The sequence below is a fragment of the Podarcis gaigeae genome (genome assembly GCF_964106915.1).
Source record: "Podarcis gaigeae genome assembly, chromosome: 1".
Classification (NCBI taxonomy): domain Eukaryota; kingdom Metazoa; phylum Chordata; class Lepidosauria; order Squamata; family Lacertidae; genus Podarcis; species Podarcis gaigeae.
Window position 1 is genome coordinate 90,385,899 of NC_139678.1, and position 21,285 is coordinate 90,407,183.

The 21,285-nt window shown below is 42.7% G+C and overlaps 1 protein-coding gene across 4 annotated transcripts; it reads right to left on the bottom strand.

Annotated features, from left to right (window-relative positions):
* Window positions 1–63: 63 nt before the first annotated feature.
* On the bottom strand, window positions 64–21,285 carry LOC310847898 (leucine-zipper-like transcriptional regulator 1). Of its 4 annotated transcripts, none has more exons than XM_083746128.1 (8): window positions 20,975–21,285; window positions 12,860–13,086; window positions 11,400–11,479; window positions 8,812–8,890; window positions 7,540–7,583; window positions 5,225–5,345; window positions 3,874–4,054; window positions 64–2,754 (listed from the first exon to the last, which is right to left on the bottom strand). In XM_083746128.1, the coding sequence occupies exons 2-8, from the start codon at window positions 13,020–13,022 to the stop codon at window positions 2,058–2,060; spliced, it is 1,365 nt and encodes a 454-aa protein (XP_083602254.1). In that variant the 5' UTR covers window positions 13,023–13,086; window positions 20,975–21,285; the 3' UTR covers window positions 64–2,057. The 4 variants fall into 4 exon arrangements, with proteins under 4 accessions (XP_083602254.1, XP_083602255.1, XP_083602257.1 ...); XM_083746129.1 differs by having other exon boundaries at window positions 20,966–21,204; XM_083746131.1 differs by lacking the exon at window positions 20,975–21,285 and adding an exon at window positions 19,270–20,304.

The following is a 21,285-nucleotide window of genomic DNA, read 5'->3' on the forward strand; positions in this document are numbered from 1 at the left end:
TACACAGTTGCTACACGCAAGGTGCCACATTGTCTAAATCAGATGGTGACTAATAACCAGCCATATTGCCAACAGTTTAATAATATATACTTTTGTCATTATTGTCCAACTTTAAAGCCTTCCTCAATCATGCATTTCTTCTCAGATACAAACAGCATACATACAAAAAATGATGCTTATATAGTTTAATCACAAAAACATAGTAATATAATTTTATGTAGTTTTATCACAAAAAATAAATGTCAGAGTCTAAAAATATAAAAATAAGATCACTTATAAAGCTCACCGTGTGCTGTTTAGTGGCAGCTAAACTTTTAAAGAAAATTTGAAGAGCAGCACTTCTGAAACTGATAAGGCATATGGCAGGCTTTTACATTAGCTATGTACTTTGCAATCTTGCTTTCTGGCAAATGTCATGAAAGGTTAACTTCAAGGGACCATTTTCCATCTCTGATTGAGCACAGCAGATTTCAAGATTCACTGGTGGGAATGGCCAGACAACAAAAATATCCTTCCTTGGGGACCAGCAAAGTACTGTGATAGTCCCAAACAAGCACCAAAATTGGTTTTCAGCATAATATTCAGTTACTATAGAATCATAGAATTGTAGAGTTGGAAGGGACCACAAGGGTCATGCAGTCCAACCCATTGCAATGCAGGAACATATATACCCCAGTGTGGGGCTCAAACCCTAGAACCTGAGATGGTGAGTCACATACAGCCCCAGCTGTGCCATGCACAGACCCCTTCTGCGATTAGTTTTGAAAAAAGCTAGGGGGAGATTATCTCATTTCCCCACCTAAACTCCAGGTAGATCACATCTTCCAATAGACTGGCAGAAGGGGGGGACACCCTCCCCTCACCCAAAGCCTAGCTACTGGGGAAGGATGGAGTAAGTGTATGCACATGTGCACTCTGCCCATTTACCCTTCCCTGGCTGAGGGAGAAGCCTGCTTATCTTAACTACAGGGGAATTAAGTTAATTTTGGTTCTTTTTCTATGAGTCTTTCTATAGAGATGATGGGGTGATGTAGATTCAAGTGGTATGGCAAATCAGCTAAGAACTAAGTTGTCCACTGGTTTAAACATGTCCTTATGTACACCTCTAACGCAGTGGTTCCAAAACATTTTCTCATGGACCACTTGAAGGTTGCTGAGAGTTTTGGTAGACTGATTAAGGATTGTGTAGCAACTGTAATGTGCTAGGCTGGCAGCAGTATGATTTTTAATTGTATTTTTATTGTTCCTTTTGTTTTCTCTATATTGTATTCCAATTCATATGCCATAGATTTCAAATTATAATTCAGTAAGAATACAATATAAGGCATTAAAGAAACAATTAAAAATCAACACGACTATTGATGTTCCATCTTCAACTACAACTCCAGAGCCATGCTGCAGACCACCATGGGCCACAATTTGAGCAGCTCTGCTCTATATAAATAAAATAATTAGCTGTAGGAACAAGCAGCAGGTTTACTGGACGCTTTTTCTGCATTCACACTGAAGCTGCTTAATCCAAGTAAAGGTAAAGGGACCCCTGACCATTAGGTCATCTCGCTTTATTGGCCGAGGGAGCCGGCGTACAGCTTCCGGGTCATGTGGCCAGCATGACTAAGCCGCTGCTGGCGAACCAGAGCAGTGCACGGAAACGCCGTTTACCTTCCCGCCAGAGCAGTACCTATTTATCTACTTGCACTTTTATGTGCTTTCGAACTTCTAGGTGGGCAGGAGCAGGGACCGAGGAACGGGAGCTCACCCCATCGCGGCGATTCGAACCGCTGACCTTCTGATCGGCAAGTCCTAGGCTCTGTGGTTTAACCCACAGTGCCACCCGCGTCCCTGCTTAATCCAAGTATATGGGCCTAAATCAATTCATTGAAAATAGCAGCATGGTTTATTTCCCTGAGTGAGTGGTTTCATGAAGTGGTAACGCTGTCATTCTCAAATACTTAGATACTTCATATTCACATGACATTTTGGTTTCATGACAAAATGGGTAAAATACAACAGGGTGTATTTTTGTTCTCACTCCTTAGTATGTGTATATGCACCATTTAAATTTTGTCTAGCTCCATTTGCCAAAATGAAATTGAAGAGGAACTTGACAAAGGTTTACCTCCAATAAGCAGCAGCACAGCAGAAGACTCACTAATGTCCATGGAGGCAGAAGACTCACAAATATCCACAGAGGCAGGTGTCAGATCAATGAAACTTGCATTTTCCTCTGTAAAGTCCTGTTCTCTTGGTAGGTTTAGGTAGGATGTTTTCTCTCTCTCGGACAATATGCATGCTTTCTCATTTACACTCAGTTCTGAACTTGAAGTGGTTTGGCGTGAGCAAAATCCTGGCTCCTCCCGAGACAGGTAAAAGGTTTTCATTTCAATTTCAGTGCTACCGTCATTGCTGAATGTTTGGTATGAGGGCTCCTGGTGAATATACTCACAGAAACAGGCATGCTGCTTAGATATGGCCAGTAGCTTTGAACAACCCATTTCCTTTTGATGCAAATAGCTGAGTGACTTCCTTGAAGAACCAGCAATCCCTTGGAAGCCATATCCAATCCCCAACATGCAGTGAAAAGCTTTGGATGAAGGTTCTGCTGTCCTAGCCAGTTGTGTCCACATCTGAGATGGTAAATGGTATTTCCATAGAATACTGCTTGGCCTGGTATTAGAAATTCCTCCGCCAAAGAGCAGCATGGAATCTTCAAATATTAAAGCTGAGTGTCCCACCACTTTAGGAGGCCCGTGACTAAACACAAGCACAACAGAGAACAAGGAACACAGATCAGTAATGTTTATGCTGATGAAAATGAGGTAGGATTTAAATTTCTGTTTGGTCAGCACTATACAGCATCATTAATTACATAAGATAGAGGGAACTGCACTGAATGAAGGTATCTGAATGTATAATGCTCCCTAAATTGACTGTTACAGATCATTATGCAATAATTCTTGGTCAGCCCAAGTTGAATATACTTTCTTTTAAAAAGTACAAACATTTGTGAAACAGCCCTAATTTTTAAAAAGGTACCTCCTCAAAAAGTCTCGGCCTGATTCTGACAGAAATGTGTGGCTCAGTATATAAATGTAATCCTCCCTTATCACAGCATTGTAGTTTTGCATATCAGGGCCTGACTTCCCACAGCAGCCTCTTCCAGAACAGGAAGAAGAAGAAGAGGAGTTTGGATTTAATATCCCACTTTATCACTACCCAAAGCAGCTAACATTCTCCTTTCCCTTCCTCCCCCACAACAAACACTCTGTGAGGTGCGTGGGGCTGAGAGACTTCAGAGAAGTGTGACTAGCCCAAGGTCACCCAGCAGCTGCATGTGGAGGAGCGGGGAATCGAACCCAGTTTACCAGATTACGAGTCTACCGCTCTTAACCACTACACCACAGAAGACCTTGCCCAAGAAGTGCATTAGAAATGCCTTCTGCTTTTCAACAGCGTTCTTTGGATCACAGAGAATGTGACTAGAATGATGTGAACATGTGCATTATTAAAGCATGAGTTCAACAGCTTATAAGCAGAGGTGGGAAACTTTTGACCCTCTGGATGTTGCTAGACTACAACTCCCACCATCCCCAATGAACTGGACACACTAGACGGGGCTGATGGGGGTTGGGAGTCCCACAACATCCAGAGCACCACACATTCCCTACCCCACGTTAGAAAGGGAACCAACTAGCTGTTCCACAAAGTACAAATACAGCTTAATCCACATCCCTCAGAGGCAGCCGTCATAGCTGCCTAGCTCCCCGAGACACACATATTTTTAACCTTTCTAATTTTGGGTAGTTTTACCTACTCCATTCTCAAACTGCAGCTTGCTGAAACTGCTGGTGAATAGCTCTCAAAAGATTTTACCTTGTTCTGATACTAGACCAGTTGGCAGCCATGAAATCCCACTTCCAGAAGTCCTTTTGTTCATTCAGACCCATCAGCCCTCCAAACAAGTACATGTTGTTGCCATGAACCACAGCTGAGTGGCCATGTCGAGGGCCTGGGCTACCACCGTAAGATACAGCTGGTGTCCACTGTTTTTTATCTGAAGGAAGAAGATTACAGTCCATTTCTGTTTCAACATAGGGGAACCTTTTACAGCCCAACATCCACATTCCCTTCTGGGGCTTGCATGCCAGTGAAGTAGGACCAGAGACAAAAATCAACAGATGTGACTAAAGGCTGTGCACAGTTCCCCAGATCCAAATCATTTCAGGTGGTGAGCTGATGTTTAATAAGGGTTTGCAAAACCTAACTAAACATACGGTTGGGAGGGGAGCAGGGGAAGCAGCTGTGTCTTGTCCTCTTTCTCAATGGAGAGCAGGAGGGTTTAATCCTGCAGAGTACTCCTTCACAAGTGCCTTTACCACAGGAATACAAAGTTAGAGGTTTCTGCATATCCACCATCCTCCTTCAAGGCATGCAGATGGCATCCTGTTGCCGTTACACATTCCAGACATGCATAAGCATTTGAGGAGGGCATAGAGCATGGCTCTTAGAGGTGTGGCCTGGGAAGAGTCTAGAGGACCAGGTAGAGAGGCTTGAAAGGTCATATTTGGTCCATAAGCTTGAAGTTCCCCCATCCCTGGTTTAATTCAATACGCAGATAAACATGGAGCCAAAGCCAGCTACAGGATTACATTTTCATTCTAGATGTTTCAAAAGGGTTTTGTATCATAACCACCAGCCACTTCAGTAGGGATGGAGAGCAGGATCCAAAATTCCCCTACCCACTGCTGGCCACTTTGACAGAACTGTCCAACTGCCAGTCACATGACATCAGGGGATTGAGTTTCAAAGGAAGAACCCAAAGGACACTCTTAAATTCAAGCTGTGGCTGCAAAGAATCAAAGGAATTTCTAGCTCTTTCCTTTCTAACTAATTGGGTGGTTGCTGAATTTGAAACACACACACACACAAAATACCACTTTGACAGGTGGGTAGGGTGACAGAAAAGTGCAAAATTCTACCAGCAGCTGGAAAGCAACAATTGGAAGTGCACATAGAGTATACTACCAATTATTCATTTTCAAGATGGCCCTGCAGGTTTACCTGTCTGTCCCATGGCTGATGCCGTATGACACCAAGTGGTGGCTGCAGTTTGGGCCAAATCACACCACAGCCCAAGGAGGATGCCCGATAAGCCTAATAAGGACACAAGCCCTCACTGCTGGGTTGCAGTAACATGCCTACAGAGAAAGCTCAACTTACTTACTTAGACATAAAGTCCAGAATTCTTGAGAAGCACCCTTAAGGTCAACGTATCCGCCATACATGTACATGATGCCTTTGTAGACAACTGCACTGTGGCCCTTCCGATTAACTGGAGCCGTTCCCTGCAGAGAGGATAGTAATGAAACAACTACCATTAACAGTTGTTGCCATCACATCTATCCAAGCAGACTCCCCCCCCCCTTACTACTTCCACTTAAAAATGCATTCACACTGGCCTTGTAAAACACCAATAACTGACACCTTTATGAACATCGGTACAGTGGTACCTCAGGTTACAGATGCTTCAGGTTACAGACACTTCAGGTTACAGACTCCTCTAACCCAGAAATAGTACCTCGGGTTAAGAACTTTGCTTCAGGATGAGAACAGAAATTGTGCAGTGGCAGCGGGAGGCCCCATTAGCTAAAGTGGTACCTCAGGTTAAGAACAGTTTCAAGTTAAGAACGGACCTCCAGAACGAATTATGTTCTTAACCCAAAATACCACTGAGTATTTCTGTTCATACAACCACTTGATGGGTATGGGACAGGGGCTTGCGATCAATTGAAGGAGTAGAAAAAAAGCAATGAACAGCCATGAGAGTTACTCATATTCCATTGCACTGCATAAGCAAGCATGGTGGTGCCTCTGGAAAGGGCATACTTTCCAAACATTTCTACCCAGGAAGGCAGAGTTAGTTACATTGTCACTCTACTACAGAATCCCCTACTACTATAAAAATTAGGTAACAGAAAATTCAAGTCCAGAATGAGCAGTAGGAGCACTTCTAATAATAAATAGCTAGTGCAATGAAGTGTAAGAAATGTATTGTGTCCATGCAATGTTTCCACCAGAAGAAACCATCCTAACTATAGAGAAGGGCATCATCTAGGAAAATAAACCCCTCTCAGAAAAGGATGGGTTAACAAATAGTTGGGTGGTAGGGACCTGCATGTTAAAAGTGGCAATTACATCATAGTTGAATATCTGTGCCTCAGATATTCACCAGAAGCAACAACCCTCAGAAACAGTTGCATGTTTCCTTCAGGTTTGTTTGAATAGTGAGTCTTCAAAGTGTTTCCCCCCTCAAAAAAGTGGTAATACAGCACTGTTTGCAAAGCTGGTTAGGGCAAAGTGTGTCTGATGGAGGATGAAAGCAGCTTGGAAGCTCTTTACAACATAGAAGTAAAGCTCTGGTACAGTTTCACAGGAGTAAAAGTTGGAAAGGCAAGGCTGCCTCTGTTCACCCTTTGACTAAGCCCCTTGCATCACTACTACTACCGCTGCTGCTGCTGCTGCTGCTTAGGAGGGAAGGTAGTTCAAAACTCGAAGGAACAAGTACAGGCTGCCCCCACCTTGATCCTTGATGTTAAGAGCTGCCTGAACCTAAGCTCTTGGTTGTGTGTGCTTGTCTTCATAAAGTTTGGCAGCCTACACTTCCCTAGTGCCGCATGCTTCCAAATGGTATGCCTGGTTTTCACCAAAATATTCTTTAGTACCTATATACATGAAGAAACCCTGGTATTTATTAATGAAAAATTATATAGCTACCCTTTAACATTATCTGGGCAGCTCATAATCTATAATTAATAAACCATACGTAATTTGGTATAGAGAGCAGTTATAAATGTGCTACATATTATAACCAAAGAAACACTCATGGGTTGTGTCCAACTGTGTTGCTCAGCTGGCAGTAAAGTCAGTAGAATGGGGAAGGAAGCCATTTTCAGCTGCCCCCCCCCCCAGTACAGTGGTACCTTGGGTTAAGAACTTAATTCGCGCCGGAAGTTTGTTCTTAACCTGAAACTGTTCTTAACCTGAGGTACCACTTTAGCTAATGAGGCCTCTCGCTGCTGCTGCCGCAGCACGATTTCTGTTCTCATCCTGAAGCAAAGTTCTTAACCTGAGGTACTATTTCTGGGTTAGCGGAGTCTGTAACCTGAAGCATCGAGGTACCACTGTAATATGCTCCAGTGTGCTGGATTTTGAAGAGTGCCAGAGGCTGCAGGGGATGAAAGCTGCTGGAAATTTCTTCCTTCCCTGTATTGACAAAGGCCAAGTGATACACCACTCCTATTTTAAGATCCAAAAATATACATGCTATATAGATGATTTAAGAATATAGAGGAAATAAGTATCCCTCCCCTTACAGTGAAAAAGTGATACCAACAGCATAAAATTACTCTGCTGCTGCGTTTCCCTGGATGAACCCAGTCTGGAACAGTTTTCAGAACATATTCCTAAGCAAGCTGTTGGATCAACAAAGCAACATGTTTCATGTATGATTCACACATTTCTGTTTTCCAAATTTCTTACCTCACTCTCCCCTGCTGTGAGTTGGAGCATCCACTTAGCTGAATCTGCAGTTTCAATAAAATATCAGTTACAATACTAACCACAAGAGGGTACTCCTGCTCTATTTGTAATGTCATGCAAGGCTCATTGAACTGTGGAAATGGGAACCAAGAAAGTTGTTCAGTTCTCCTTAACAGCAACTAAGGTAGCTTTCATCTGTCGTAAATATCGCCCCAAAGTAGCATCTCAACAGTGTTTGTCAGAAGTGACACTGGCAAAAAATAAGAAGTACCCATGGCTCAGTGTCTTGCATATTTAATGCTACAGGTTCATTCCTAGGTATATTCAGTTATTTTTTTAAAAAAATCTGATATCATGGCAAAAAGAGACCTGGGGGAGCCACTTTGAACCAGGATAGACAATATTGGATGGGACAAACCACTGATCAGACTCAGCTTCCTATGGTCAAAAAATACAACCATATTTATTGTCCCCAATCCAAAGAAGATGATGAACGTACTGTTGTTATGATGTTATAGTATTGGCTGGTAAGGCTTTGTGTCCCCACCCACCATCCTTGGGAATATGCAGAGATCTCATCTTGCTTTCTCATGAGGCCTGGACCTAAGAAATGTTTTGCATACACTATAGCAAAAGAGCAGACCCCTGGTTCTCAGACACAAGCCAACTATATCTCTTCTGTAATGTTTGAAAGGTATTAGTATGCCATTAAATTGGCTTGAGGCTTCTGGCTGCAATTCATGGTCCCCAGGAACTGAATCCCTGCCAACTATACAGAAAAGACATGATCAACAAATGGAAGAATGCTAGGACTGCCCTGGCCCCTAATACTCAGTGTTCTGTCACAAATATATAGCTTAATTACTAAATTTGTGTTTAGTGAAATATTGATTCCAACACAAAGGTAGTTAAGTGGATTTCTCAACCTCCTCCTACTCCTGTACTTTTGTTGGGTAGTTTTGCTGTGAATAATCCTATAGTGAATTAGACACGGGGGAAGCTTCTTGTTAAATAGCCTGGTGTTTCTTTTTCTATAGATACGTTTACCTGAAATGTTAAAACATTCTACAGTTCAAATGGATTGACTATTGATCTTACTGGAACTTGACTGGAAATCTGATGCTTCAAGCAAGCTCAGGCAGATATACTGGCAAACAAGGCATGCCAAAAGATTCTCACCTGTCTACTCCACCCAAACAGGCTGCCCTACCTACGTATTTATCAAATCTATATGCAATCCTGTTTAAAGATGTTGCTTGTCTAGTTCCATACCAGTGTCATACATCCAAAGAGGATTCTTCCTCAGTGTGAAAGCAGAATCCACCATTCCACCAAAGATATAGAGGATACCCTGAAAGTAAAATATTGATTTTCTTATAAAACATACTTGTATCTTCCAAAGTCAAATGCAATCAAGTGAATTCATTGTAAATTTCAAATCACAATCTAATCTGCTCTCCAGCAACAGACATATGGAAGGAGTAATGGTCCCATGCACCATGCTCTACACATACATACCCCGCCAAAAGAAGCTAAAACCATACTCCAGTCCGGCCTGCAATGAATCCTGAGAAGTGAATGTTGCATGTTTCAATGGAGAGAGGCGCAGAATGGGCTATGCCAACTTTTGTGATTGCAAGCACACTTAAATATTGAACACATAGAATTAAATCCAAAAGGCTTGCTTACTAAGGCAGATCCCAATAGCCACTTCAGGGGGATAGTACTGTGGTCACAGAACATTTATTACAATATTTGTTGACAATGAACCTTTCTGCAAGGTGTTAAAGCCTACAGCCGGAGTGGAGAACCCTTTTCAGCCCGAGGCTACATTCCCTTGTGAGCAACTTTTGGGGACCACATGCCAGTGGTGATGAGAGGGCAAAGCCAGTGGGGCAATGGATTTGACAGGAGGGCTACATTCCTGTAATGAAAAATGCCAGGCAAGCAAGAGGCATTATCATGGGGAAAAGAAAGACAGGGCACGGAGCAGTGCCAGTGAGGGGAGAGGGCTAAGAGAGCTTAAGTGCCTGATAAAAAAGGTAAGGGGACCCCTGACCATTAGGTCCAGTCGTGACCAACTCTGGGGTTACGGCGCTCATCTCGCTTTAGTGGCCAGCATGATAAGTAAGTGCCAGATAGAGTGGCCCAAATGTGAGTTTCCTCATGCTTGGCCTGTAGGAATGACAAAAATATTTTAAATACACTATTGTCGGGGGTATCTATAATGTCTACTGAACAAATAATAATTTCAAGGCACATCTTTTAAGGGGGCTGTGCAAATTAATTTGTGGGACATATACTTGGGGCTGATTTGAAGTGTTATGTTACCTCCACAGAGGCTGCAGAAACGCATCAGGTGTAACATTTAAAATGGGTAGTGTCAGCAGTCACAAAGATAACTGACGAACATGACAGATGCTGCACGTACTAAGCTGACACACAAGATAAGATGTTTTTTAAGTGACTGCTTGCCAGCCAGAGCACCACATAGATGTGCTTTTTGACAGCTTCCACATAGGCCAGCTGTAAGGTTTCTAATATTTAAATCAACACTAGTAGGTAAAAATAAATTGAATAACGTTACTGAAAGGAATGTCCTCCTACAGCTGACTGGCTGTTTCATTGTCATTCCCTCTCAACGAAACAACCTTGTCACTAACAGAGTACAATATGCTAAAAAAAGCCACCTGCAAAAAAACCATGGTACTCTGTTCCTTATTTCACCTAAAAGGAGAACAGCAAACCAAATGCTTGTTCACCTTATTTCACCTAAAAGGAGAACAGCAAACTATCATCTTACTCCAATAATAACGCTACCCACTCACTAATTTAGTTAAAGAAAAACAACAACCATACATATGTTTGCAAGTGTGTGTTTGTTCAATCACACTTTGTATTTATAGGTTTATGTCTCAAAAATGTGATCAGTGAAAGGAGGCCCTCAAAGAACACAGTAGCAGAACCTCTCTAGGAAATAAGGGTTGTTCCCTCCCCTTCTAGAGTTCTTTCTGCTAACAACAGTTACCTGACCTGTAGGAATACAGGTGTTACACATACCCAGCAGTTTCTTGGGGGGGGGGGGCTGGATATTTTTGCTGCTGCAGGAAGAAGAGAATAGAGATTCTTACCCTGAAGCAGAAGTCTGAGCCGACCAGGAAACTAAACTACACAACAGCACCAGCCACACAGACTATAAAGGGGAAATGACAGGTGGAATCTAGACACATATACAAAACACTGTGAAAATGCTTTTTTAAGAAGTGTCTTGAAAAATATATTGAATTTGCCATAAGCTCACCATCTAGTGTCACATTTGTATAATGCACTTAAAATACACTTAAAACATTATGTTTGCAACTGTATAGCTGAGTCCACAGTAGCAAAGAAGAACTAGTTATTGTATTGTACAGGACTAAATCAATTCAAACCATAAAGAAGGCTGATCGCCGAAGAATTGATGCTTTTGAATTATGGTGCTGGAGGAGATTCTTGAGATTCCCATGGACTGCAAGAAAATCAAACCTATCCATTCTTAAGGAAATCAGCCCTGAGTGCTCACTGGAAGGACAGATCCTGAAACTGAAGAAACTGAAGCTCCAATACTTTGGCCACCTCATGAGAAGAGAAGACTCCCTGGAAAAGACCCTGATGTTGGGAAAGATGGAGGGCACAAGAAGAAGGGGACGACAGAGGGCGAGATGGTTGGACAGTGTTCTCGAAGCTACAAACATGAGTCTGACCAAACTGCGGGAGGCAGTGGAAGACAGAAGTGCCTGGCGTGCTCTGGTCCATGGGGTCACAAAGAGTCGGACATGACTAAATGACTAAACAACAACAACAAATCAATTCAAACTTGCCTGATAATCCACCATTGTGTGCTCCTCCAGTTCTTCAGGGCCATCCTCTGAGTTTTCTAGTCTCTCCCATTCATTATTCTCTAGAAAGTGTTTTGATTAAGATTGTCAAGGTGTGAAAGGGACCCATGAAATCACCTAACCTGTCTTTCTCCCAACATGGAGCAGTTATTTATATCAAGCTCTGTTAAAATTCCACAGAGATTAAGCAAGTAAAACATGGACTGCCATCCTCTGTGATGCATTGAAGTGGATACCTATGGGTTCCTGTGTATTAGAAAACAAGGCAAGAGCTTCAGCTCTATGGACAACTTTCACAATGGCCAGTCTGCAACGCTGGAAAATACTGGCTCCATCTGCTTGCACTAGTCTCCAACAAGACTTATCTGTTAAAAAGGATGTATGTTACTGGACAAATGCAGTCTCGGTTTGCATTTTATTGAGTCTCTCTCAAACAGTTGCTGGCCAAGACCAAACACATGGCTGAGGCAGAAAATGCACATCAGAAATATGGGCTGCCACCAAAACCAGTCACCACTTACCAAGTTTCATCCTTTCCCTCCATAACCATAGTTTAATTTGCTTAGCATGAGAATGCAGTGAGACTTCCTGCCCCTCCAGTGGCAGCTGATGTAGGACAGCAGCAAGGAAATGTATATATTTTACTATATGTTATAGAGGCAGTGTGGACTGGACATATAACATTTTGGCAGCAGCTCGATTTTTGATAATGTGTAATTAAACTGTGTATTTATCCCATGGCCTACTACCCTGTGACTTGATATAAACTCAGCATTCTCCTAGTTTCTGAAATGGTAATGACATAAAAGCTGTTGCACTGGATCACACAAGAGAAACAGCAATGGTTTCTGAACAGGTATGTTCACTTTTCCTTATCAACACAGGAAACCAAGGGTATTGTCTACCAGAAAAACAAAAACATTTGCCTGCAAGTGCCTCAGGTAGTCATCATAATACTTCTACATTATTTTTATTTTCATATGTGGAAAAGGTTTGTGTTAGCTTTCCATAAAGGTGGGCTTGAATGAAGAATCCACATAACGATCATTATTATTATTGTAATCTTGTTAGGGTGATAAAGTTTATTCATTAATCTTACTTTGTTTACTTGGATTAGGGGGGGGCAGGAATATGCTATAGAAAGAATCTGGTGGAAATTTCATCAGGTTGTCTCAGAATAATTGTTACCACCAGAAGAAAAACAGGTTTGTGTGAATACAGCATGTAGATTTGGTTTAGTCAGTGGCATAATGATACATGTAACTACGATATATTACTTTTAGACAACATCTGAAGGCAGCTCTCTATAGGAAAGTTTTTAATGTTTGATGTTTTTATAATTTGTTGGAGCAACCCAGTCAAATGGGTAGGATACAAATAAAACTTTTTATTATTATTAAAATTATTATTATTATTATTATTTGGTGAACAGGAAAACTTACCTATCTTGTATCGCCAGAAATCATTCAAGCTAGTATTTTGCCGTCCACCATAAACATAAAGAAACCCCCTGCAGATGCAGCAGGCATGCTTAAATCGGTCACATGGAGAAGATTTGCTCTGTAGTACTGGCTTCCATGAATACTCTTCTGTTTTTCTTTTCATCCCTGGATTAGCTGGAAGGCATACCCATGTCAAAAAGATTTCTCCAGAGTGTCACAGTCCTAACCTGAATACAGGAAGAGAAAGTCAAGAAAACCAAGATGGTTGATGGAACATACTAGAATGCTAGAACTTCCAGAAATGACCAAAATGTTGCTAGGTTCAAACTGGTTATTTAAGGGTTTTATGATACAAGTTAACTCATGCACCATGATGCACTGTGAGTCTCAGATCTGTAGACTTACACTGGCTTTACTGAAACTTCTCTCATTGATTAAATAAAATAAAAACAACTCTGTCCAGGAGCCAAACATTAAAGACAGTTCTACAACAATGGAAACAATTCTTATTATTTGAGCCTGCGGAAGTAGAGAAGTTACTACAGAGAGACGTGCCTCCACAGATTCATTAATGTTTTGATAATGATTCTATTATTTGCAACAGAAGTACAAACTCAAAGAAGAAAATGGGTAATGTGACAAGAACAGCAGCACTCCAAAGTTTGTTAAATATTATTATAGTTTATTGTCATAACAAAAAATTAAAATTATATTTTTCAGAAAGAAAAAGAACTAGAGGAGATTTTGACAGTGAAAGTTCAATGCAGTAATCAAGAAATGTGTGAAAGGGGACTCAAAGAGGGAACAGAATTAAGAAATATTGAACAGACAAGGTGCAAGGACAGGACAGTCCTAACCATATCTAACTCAGAAGTACTGTATTTTTTGCCCTATAGGACGCACCGGCCCATAGGACGCATCTAGTTTTTTTGGGGGGAAATAAAGGGGGGGATTTATTTTTTCCCCAGGTGCGGGGCTGGGTCGGGGGATGCCCGAGCCTCCCCCGAGCTTGTGGGGCTGGCAGCCTCCAAACCAGGTCGGAGAACAGTGGGATGGCAGCGCTGCGCCTCCCCGCTGTCCCCCGAGCTTGTGGGCTGCAGGCTGCTGCCCACAAGCCTTGCGAGCCCGCGGGAACTCCCACCAGGCTTGCAAGGCTTGTGGATAGCTTCCTGAAACCTGGAGAGCGAGAGGGGTCGGTGCGCACCGACCCCTCTCACTCTCCAGGCTTCAGAGAAAGCCTGCATTCACCCCATAGGATGCACACACATTTCCCCTTCATTTTTGGAGGGGGAAAAGTGCGTCCTATAGGGCGAAAATACGGTAAGTCCAACTGAATTAAATGGGGCTTACTTCCAGGTAAGCTGGGTCAGGACTGCATCCTAGATTAGGAGAGAAAGCACTTTGACTTAGTAGAGACAGAGCAGATAAATGGAGAAATATATAGTCAAGAAATAAATAGTTTGAATTCATCAAGAATTACTGGTACTACTTTTCTGATTTGAAAAACAAACAAAACCTTACACTGTTTGCTCAAAGGATAATACGCTGCACAAAATCATCCTGTAAAACCAGTTTTTGGCTTCCATTTTGGCAAAGCAACAGTGGCCAAGAATGTTCTAATCACATAAACCTTTGGATAATTTCAGGTTCTTTGCTATAATAATTAGTCACTGTATGCTGGATCTCTTACCATCCCCTGGGCACTGCGAGTTTGGCTATATACCTAGTCAAATGTGTTAACATGTGGTTAGGTTTGCTGCCCAAATTGGAACTGAAACTTCTAGTTAGTAGTCAAACTCTCTAGACATGCCATTTAACATGTCACCATTTTTAATGTGGCATCCATCCACAGTGGATTTCTTATGTTAGCATACACAAATAATCAGTAAGTATACTTTCCTTTCTGAGAGAGTTGGCTCCTAGAAAGATTTGAACCACTGTGAAGTTTTCTGGGGCTGGGGTCCCTTCATCCCCCCCCCAATACAATATTTGAAAGGGGGCCCAAGTTGATGGGTATTGCCATTCAAATGGTGTGCATGTCTTGTGATCAGTTATGTAGGGTGGGGCTGCCCCCTTGTTAGATAATCCACTTGCTATGTTCAAGAAAAGAACACATACTTTCTTTACTAATTAGATACCTGCTAACAAATAAACTTTTGGCTTCTATAAGAATAGACCACAGCACAGTGGTACGGCACACACTTTGCATATAGAAGGTTTCAGGATTCAATCCCTGACATCTCCAGAAAAATAATGATGATGATGCATGCTATGTGAAAACACTTTGCTAAGATCCCAGACAGCTCTGCAAATCAGAATAGAAAATACTGGGCGAAGTAGACCATATCTCGGCATGGTTCAAGGCAGCAATCTATGTTCTTACAGGCAGCCCCATGTAGAGTATATTACAGTAATCAAGTCTGGATGTTTCAAGCACATATAACATAACCAAGGCCAAAGTTGCTTTGTGCAGATAAATTCACAGGTGGTAAAAGGATGTCAAGAAATTAAGGAAGCAACACTCTGATTGCGGGGTGGGGGAATCCACAGACTTGGTCACAAGCTGAAGTGTTTTGCTCAGGGAATTTTTAGAAAATATTCAACATGGGTCAGCTCATTCCAGAGCTGCAATACATGTAATGCCCAATAGTTCCAGTGATAAGACAACATAGGAAGTAGAAAGGTTGTAGTTGCACAAACAACTTTCCAACTTGTTTCTTCTCTTAAGGAGAACTCTTTATCATTGCTAAGGTAGAACTACCCAAAGCGACAGTAAATAACTGAGTATAGTATAAGTATATCAGTTTCCTCTCTGTTTGCTTTTAAGGTTGCTACACCTAACACCAAGATGATTGCCAATCAAAAGTCAAGCCCTATATTATTTATTTAAGACTATTACAGTACGTAGCAGTTCCACTGGTTAACACTGCATTTCTAGACCCAATCCAAACCGCTGGTTTTACTCTATATTTTTTTGAAATATATTTTTATTAAGATTTTTAAACATAAATGCAAATATAATGAACAATGTAACATATATCATAACATAGTTTATTAACTTCTTTGGACTCCCTCACGTCTCCCGCTCCCACTTGCATCATTGTCAATTCTTGCCCGCGATTTATCATCTTGTTTACATTCTTATGTCCCATTCATTTAGAATACAATCTAATAATTCTCCCAAAGGTTTATGATTTTTCCTCAATCTCACTTATCATCCTAATTGCATCTAATTTAGTGGTGGTCAATTATTTATGATCTAGCCTCCATCTTAACATTCAACCAAACTACAGTACTTTTTAAAATAAATCTTAAATTTCTTCCAATCTTCTTCAACTTTCTCTTCTCCCAGGTCTCGGATTCTGCCGGTCATCTCGGCTAGTTCCATATAGTCTATCAGTTGCATCTGCCACTCTTCCAGTGTGGTTAGATCTTGAGCTTTCCAGTGCTTAGCGATGAGTATCCTTGCTGCCGTTGTTGCATACATAAAAAATGTTCGGTCCTTCTTTAGCACCTTCTGGCCGACAATACCCAAAAGGAAGGCCTCTGGTTTCTTAGTGAAGGTATACTTAAATACCTTTTTCAGCTCGTTATATATCATTTCCCAGAAGGCCTTCACTCTAGGGCAGGTCCACCAGAGGTGAAAGAATGTTCCATCATTTTCTTTACATTTCCAACATTTGTTATCAGACAAATGGTATATTTTGGCAAGTTTAACTGGGGTCATGTACCATCTATATATCATTTTCATTACATTTTCCTTCAAAGCATTACATGCAGTGAAGTTCAGCCCGTTGGTCCACAACCTTTCCCAGTCCTCAAACATGATATTATGCCCAATGTCCTGTGCCCACTTTATCATAGCCGATTTAACCATTTCATCTTGTGTATTCCATTTTAACAGCAAGTTATACATTCTTGAAAGTACCTTAGTCTTAGGTTCTAACAGTTCTGTTTCCAATTTCGATTTCTCCACCTGGAACCCTAACTTTTTGTCATTTTTAAAAACTTCATTAATCTGAGCGTAGTGTAACCCAGTGTTTCCCAACCTTGTGCCTCCAGATGTTTTTGGCCTACAACTCCCATCATCCCTAGCTAGCAAGACCAGTGGTCAGGGATGATGGGAGTTGTAGGCCAAAAACATCTGGAGGCACAAGGTTGGGAAACACTGGTGTAACCAGTCTCACACTTTATCCTTCATTTTCTCCAAACTCTGCAATTTCCAATTGTCTCCATCTTTTTCTAATATTTCCCAACCACTGGTTTTACTCTATAAAGCCTTAAATGGTTTTTGTGACCAGGTAGTTTGAAAGAATCTTTGTATGAACTGTATGAACCTGCCCATTCCTTAAAAACGGCACCTAAGGCCCTGCTTGTTGGCCCTCCTTTCATTGGTAGGCAGTGATTCAATCTGAAGTCGTTTGTAATCAGAGAACAGAGATCTTTATAGAGAGATTGCAATAAGATACTTAACATTAAGGACAAAAGTCACCACAGTGGTTACATTACTATTGCTCATATAGCACCATCAATGTACATGGCACCTTACATCACAAGCAAAAATTGATAGGTGCCTGCCACCAAGGACCTAACCATATAAATCAGATATTGGAGAAAAGAACAGAGCAAGGGGAAGAGAAAGAGAAAGAGAAAAAGGAGAAAGCCTGAATGTGAGAAAACACACATATAAATTGTTAGGAGCAGTGTTCAAAACTCCCATTGTTCTAGGCATATTTTGTGACAGGGAATTTCATTAGTGTGAGCAGTTTCTGAGCTCTGGGCACAGTACTGTGCCTAAGATTTCAGATTTAAACTGCAGAGTGGAAGGAAAGGAAGACCTTTTTCTGTCTCCCCACTTCCAGCTACTCTCTAAAGCAGCGGCCAGCAACCTTTTCCAGCAGTATGCTGGTCTACCCTCCCTCAAACCATGTGGTGGGCCGGAATATATTTTTTTTGGGGGGGGGGGAGGATGAACGAATTCCTATGCCCCACAAATAACCCAGAGATGCATTTTAAATAGAAGGACACATTCTACTCATGTAAAAACACGCTGATTCTCGGACTGTCCGCGGGCCGGATTGAGAAGACAATTGGGCCGCATCCAGCCCATGGGCCTTAGGTTGCCTACCCCTGCTCTAAAGGCTGGAGAAGAGACCCTCTTAAGAATATTAGGGGGGTGAGCAGGGGAAGGACTAGACCACGTGAAAAATGAACATATTTTAGTTGCAGTTCATTCATTTTCAGCTTTGTATTTTTGTTATAAAAAAGTGCACCTAGACATTCTGCTGTTGCACCCATAACCTACGTTTAAGGTGCTATTTAGCTCCTAGCTTTCACATCTCAGTTTCTAACACTGGTTAGGAATTAGGATTCCTCTAAGTACAGTGGAAAGCTTGACAAGCACTGGAAGTCTGGACCAAGCATCAATAAGCGAGAGCAGAGTCAAGAGAAACAGAGCTTAAATTGTCATCCCCTGATGCACCTGTACTACAAGACTGCCGAAGCAGCTAACTTTCCAAGCAGAGCAGAGCAAGGTAGCCCTATCAATTCCACTCCTTCCTGCTCTGTGACAATGTTGGCACCCAGAAACAGAGTGGCTACAGAAGAGGGCCCCCTCCCCAAGATTGGACAGGGAAGTATGAATAAGAATTCACAGAAAAAGAACCATGCCTAACCCTAAGGGGAGCAGGTGTGGGGACTGGATGTGGCCCTCCAGACCTCTCTATTTAACCTCTAATCTCCTAGACCACGGGTGTCAAACACAAGGCCCGCGGGCCAAATCCGGCCCGCCAGACCTCGTTATGTGGCTCGTGTAGCTGCCGCCAGCCTTCACCTTTTATTCTCGCGCTTTTTTTTTTTTTTTGACACAAGAAAGCCGCCTCTTCAGTGCATGCGCGGCAGCCTACAAGCCAGAGAACGTCTGCCCTCTAGCAGTGCCGGCCATTCTACACAGGAAACCTCCACTTTACATGCATTCAGGAAACCTCCACTTGTTTTTATATTGAGCTGATGTGGCCCCTGATTAATTTGTGTTTGACACCCCTGTCCTAGACCCTGCCCTTCACCAGTCCTGCTCTAAGCTCATCTGAAGTGCTGTTGCCTGGCTGAAATGCATCCTTCAACCATAACAATGTCTCTTACTTGCATGGATGGAGAGATTTGTGTGGGTGTGTAGGTGTGTAGAAACTTTCAACTTCTACATAGTTGGAATGTAGCCTACTCTACAAAGGGAAGAGTCACATCTGGTGCTATACCCCCATTTGCCTCTGGGGGTGCCCTACATGCCCTACAAGCAGCCCCAGGTGACTATCCATGAGGGAATACTGGAAAAGGTATCCACCTCTGCTCTAAGCATTAGACCAACCATTGAGGTAGCTGGAAAGCCTATATAATCAGATTTAACCTCTTACCTGCTTTGCTGTTCCTTCCTGCATTGTTTCTGTGTGTCAGAGGTATGTGGCATTTCAAAAATACAGTTCAGCTAAGAAATTATATGCCCTTTAATGTTGCACTGCATACCCAAGTGTCACCTGAGTTTGATCACACTCTCCTGAAATCCCAGTTACCTTGGAAGCCCATGAGGAAAGGAAAGTTGTGAAGAACCCTAGTTATTTCAAGAAAGCATACTCTTCCTGGCCCACTGACTTCTACACAAGTGAGCACCAACTGCCAGTGTGAGATAACAGGCAGCCTTTTAAGTTTGGAAGGAGTTGCATGTCCATTTAGCTATAAATCACCAAATGGTCTTGGGCAAGTACTGTTTCTCAGCTTCACAGGCTTATTTAGATAACTGGAAAGCATGCTATACCACTATAAAGTTCTATAGAATATATTGCAAAGCACAGGCTACGATCCTGGCAGATTTAAAAGCAGACAACTGTTCTTCATTAGTTAACAGAAAGTGTCAAGTCACAGTTTGCAGGTCTACTCTTATGGCACTTTATTTTTGTACTCTTGGCTGCGATGGTTTCAGATTTCCTTCCGATTAATAGGATGTCACTGCCTGTTTCCCAACAGAGAGGCAAGCAGGATACAAAACGCCTGTTTCAAAACCAACACTGTTGCTCCTCCACTGTCCCCTCCTTTCCGTTAAGGGGAAGAGGGGTGGCTGTAGGCAGTTTGTTAAAAGGGTCTGGCCTGTTTCCTCCTAATGTCCCAGCAACATAAACTAAAACCCAGTGAATGCCCTATGGCCCCGTAGTACAACCCTCAATCTTTTTCCTGTCCCTCTCCCCATGCCAGGGCTCAGCTGTGGAGCAAAAGATGACAACAACAGAGAAGGGAGTGCATTCCCTCACCAATAAACAACTGTAAGCAGCTGCCACGCAAGTAGGATTGGGGAGGAGGGGCAGATATTGACAGCCAGGAGTTGTGCCTCCTTAGTTAGAAACTGAGCACTGCCTATTCCTTGCAGCCATAAAAGACAAGTCCCAGATGGTTGAACTTGAAACCCACCCTTACAAAGATATGCAAACAGAAAAAAGGCTGGAAATGAAGGGGGGGTAATTGGAGGACGCCACAGTTCCCATCCCATCTCCCCCCCCCCTTCCCCTTCCCCTCACCCCATATAATAAACACAACAAGCTGGAGGGAACAGGAAGAACAGAGCTCTTTATAAGAGAAATAAAAGTTGCACGCAGCTCTCTCCCCGCCTCCAATTCTTTCTTTTCTCCCTCTAACTATCTCCTCAAAAACGAGCTGAGGGAGGGGCAGAAAGCCCCACAGACTGAAAGGAGGACATAGGAGACAAGCATTCCTCTCCACAAACCAATATTATTAGACACACACACCGGGGTTGGAGTGAAGGTGGGGAGCGGAGCTCCCTCTCCAGCTGTTCAAAAGGAACAGTTCACCACCACACAGCAATGCATTTTTTTTCACTTCGAGGAGCTGCAGTATCAAACCAAAGTATCACTAGCTGTAGTCAAGTATAAATAAGCGCAGGAGAGGAAGCCCGACCAAGCTCTGCGCCCCAACCCGCCTGCCCCTCTGCCCCTAAGAGACCAACATGCTCCGCTCCTGCCCCTTTTGCTGGCAAGGCCCGCAGCCCCCTCCCCTCACAAGACACCCCCTCATCCTTCGCACGCTTTTCCCGTTATAGCTTACGGTACTTGCCCGCGCTCGCCTTGGGCGTTCAGGAAGGCGCGTGCCCGTCAGGGAGAGCGCGCTCCCGCGAGCAACTGTTGGCCCGAGGTCAGGAGGAAAGGCGTCGCCTCAGCCGCCTCCTTCGGGCCCCTCAGCAGCTTGGTGCTTGAAGGAACCGGGGCGGAGAGATACTCATGCTCAAGTTGACTTAGCGCGCATTTATGTTGCGATGTCCAAGTCTCTCTCTCTCTCTCTTTTACACACACAGAGATATTTCGGAGTATGAAATTTAAAGGGGGGGGGGGGAGGAAAGCACACTTCGTGGGGAATATCATGTGCCA

Coding starts and splice junctions, on each gene's coding strand:
- LOC310847898 (XM_083746128.1), bottom strand. CDS start 13,022: ATGAAAAGAAAAACAGAAGAGTATTCATGGAAGCCAGTACTACAGAGC. Junction 7,584..8,811: donor TCTTTGGATGTATGACACTG/GTATGGAACTAG, acceptor TTGAAACTGCAG/ATTCAGCTAAGTGGATGCTC. Junction 2,755..3,873: donor TGGTCTAGTATCAGAACAAG/GTAAAATCTTTT, acceptor GCTTGTGTTTAG/TCACGGGCCTCCTAAAGTGG.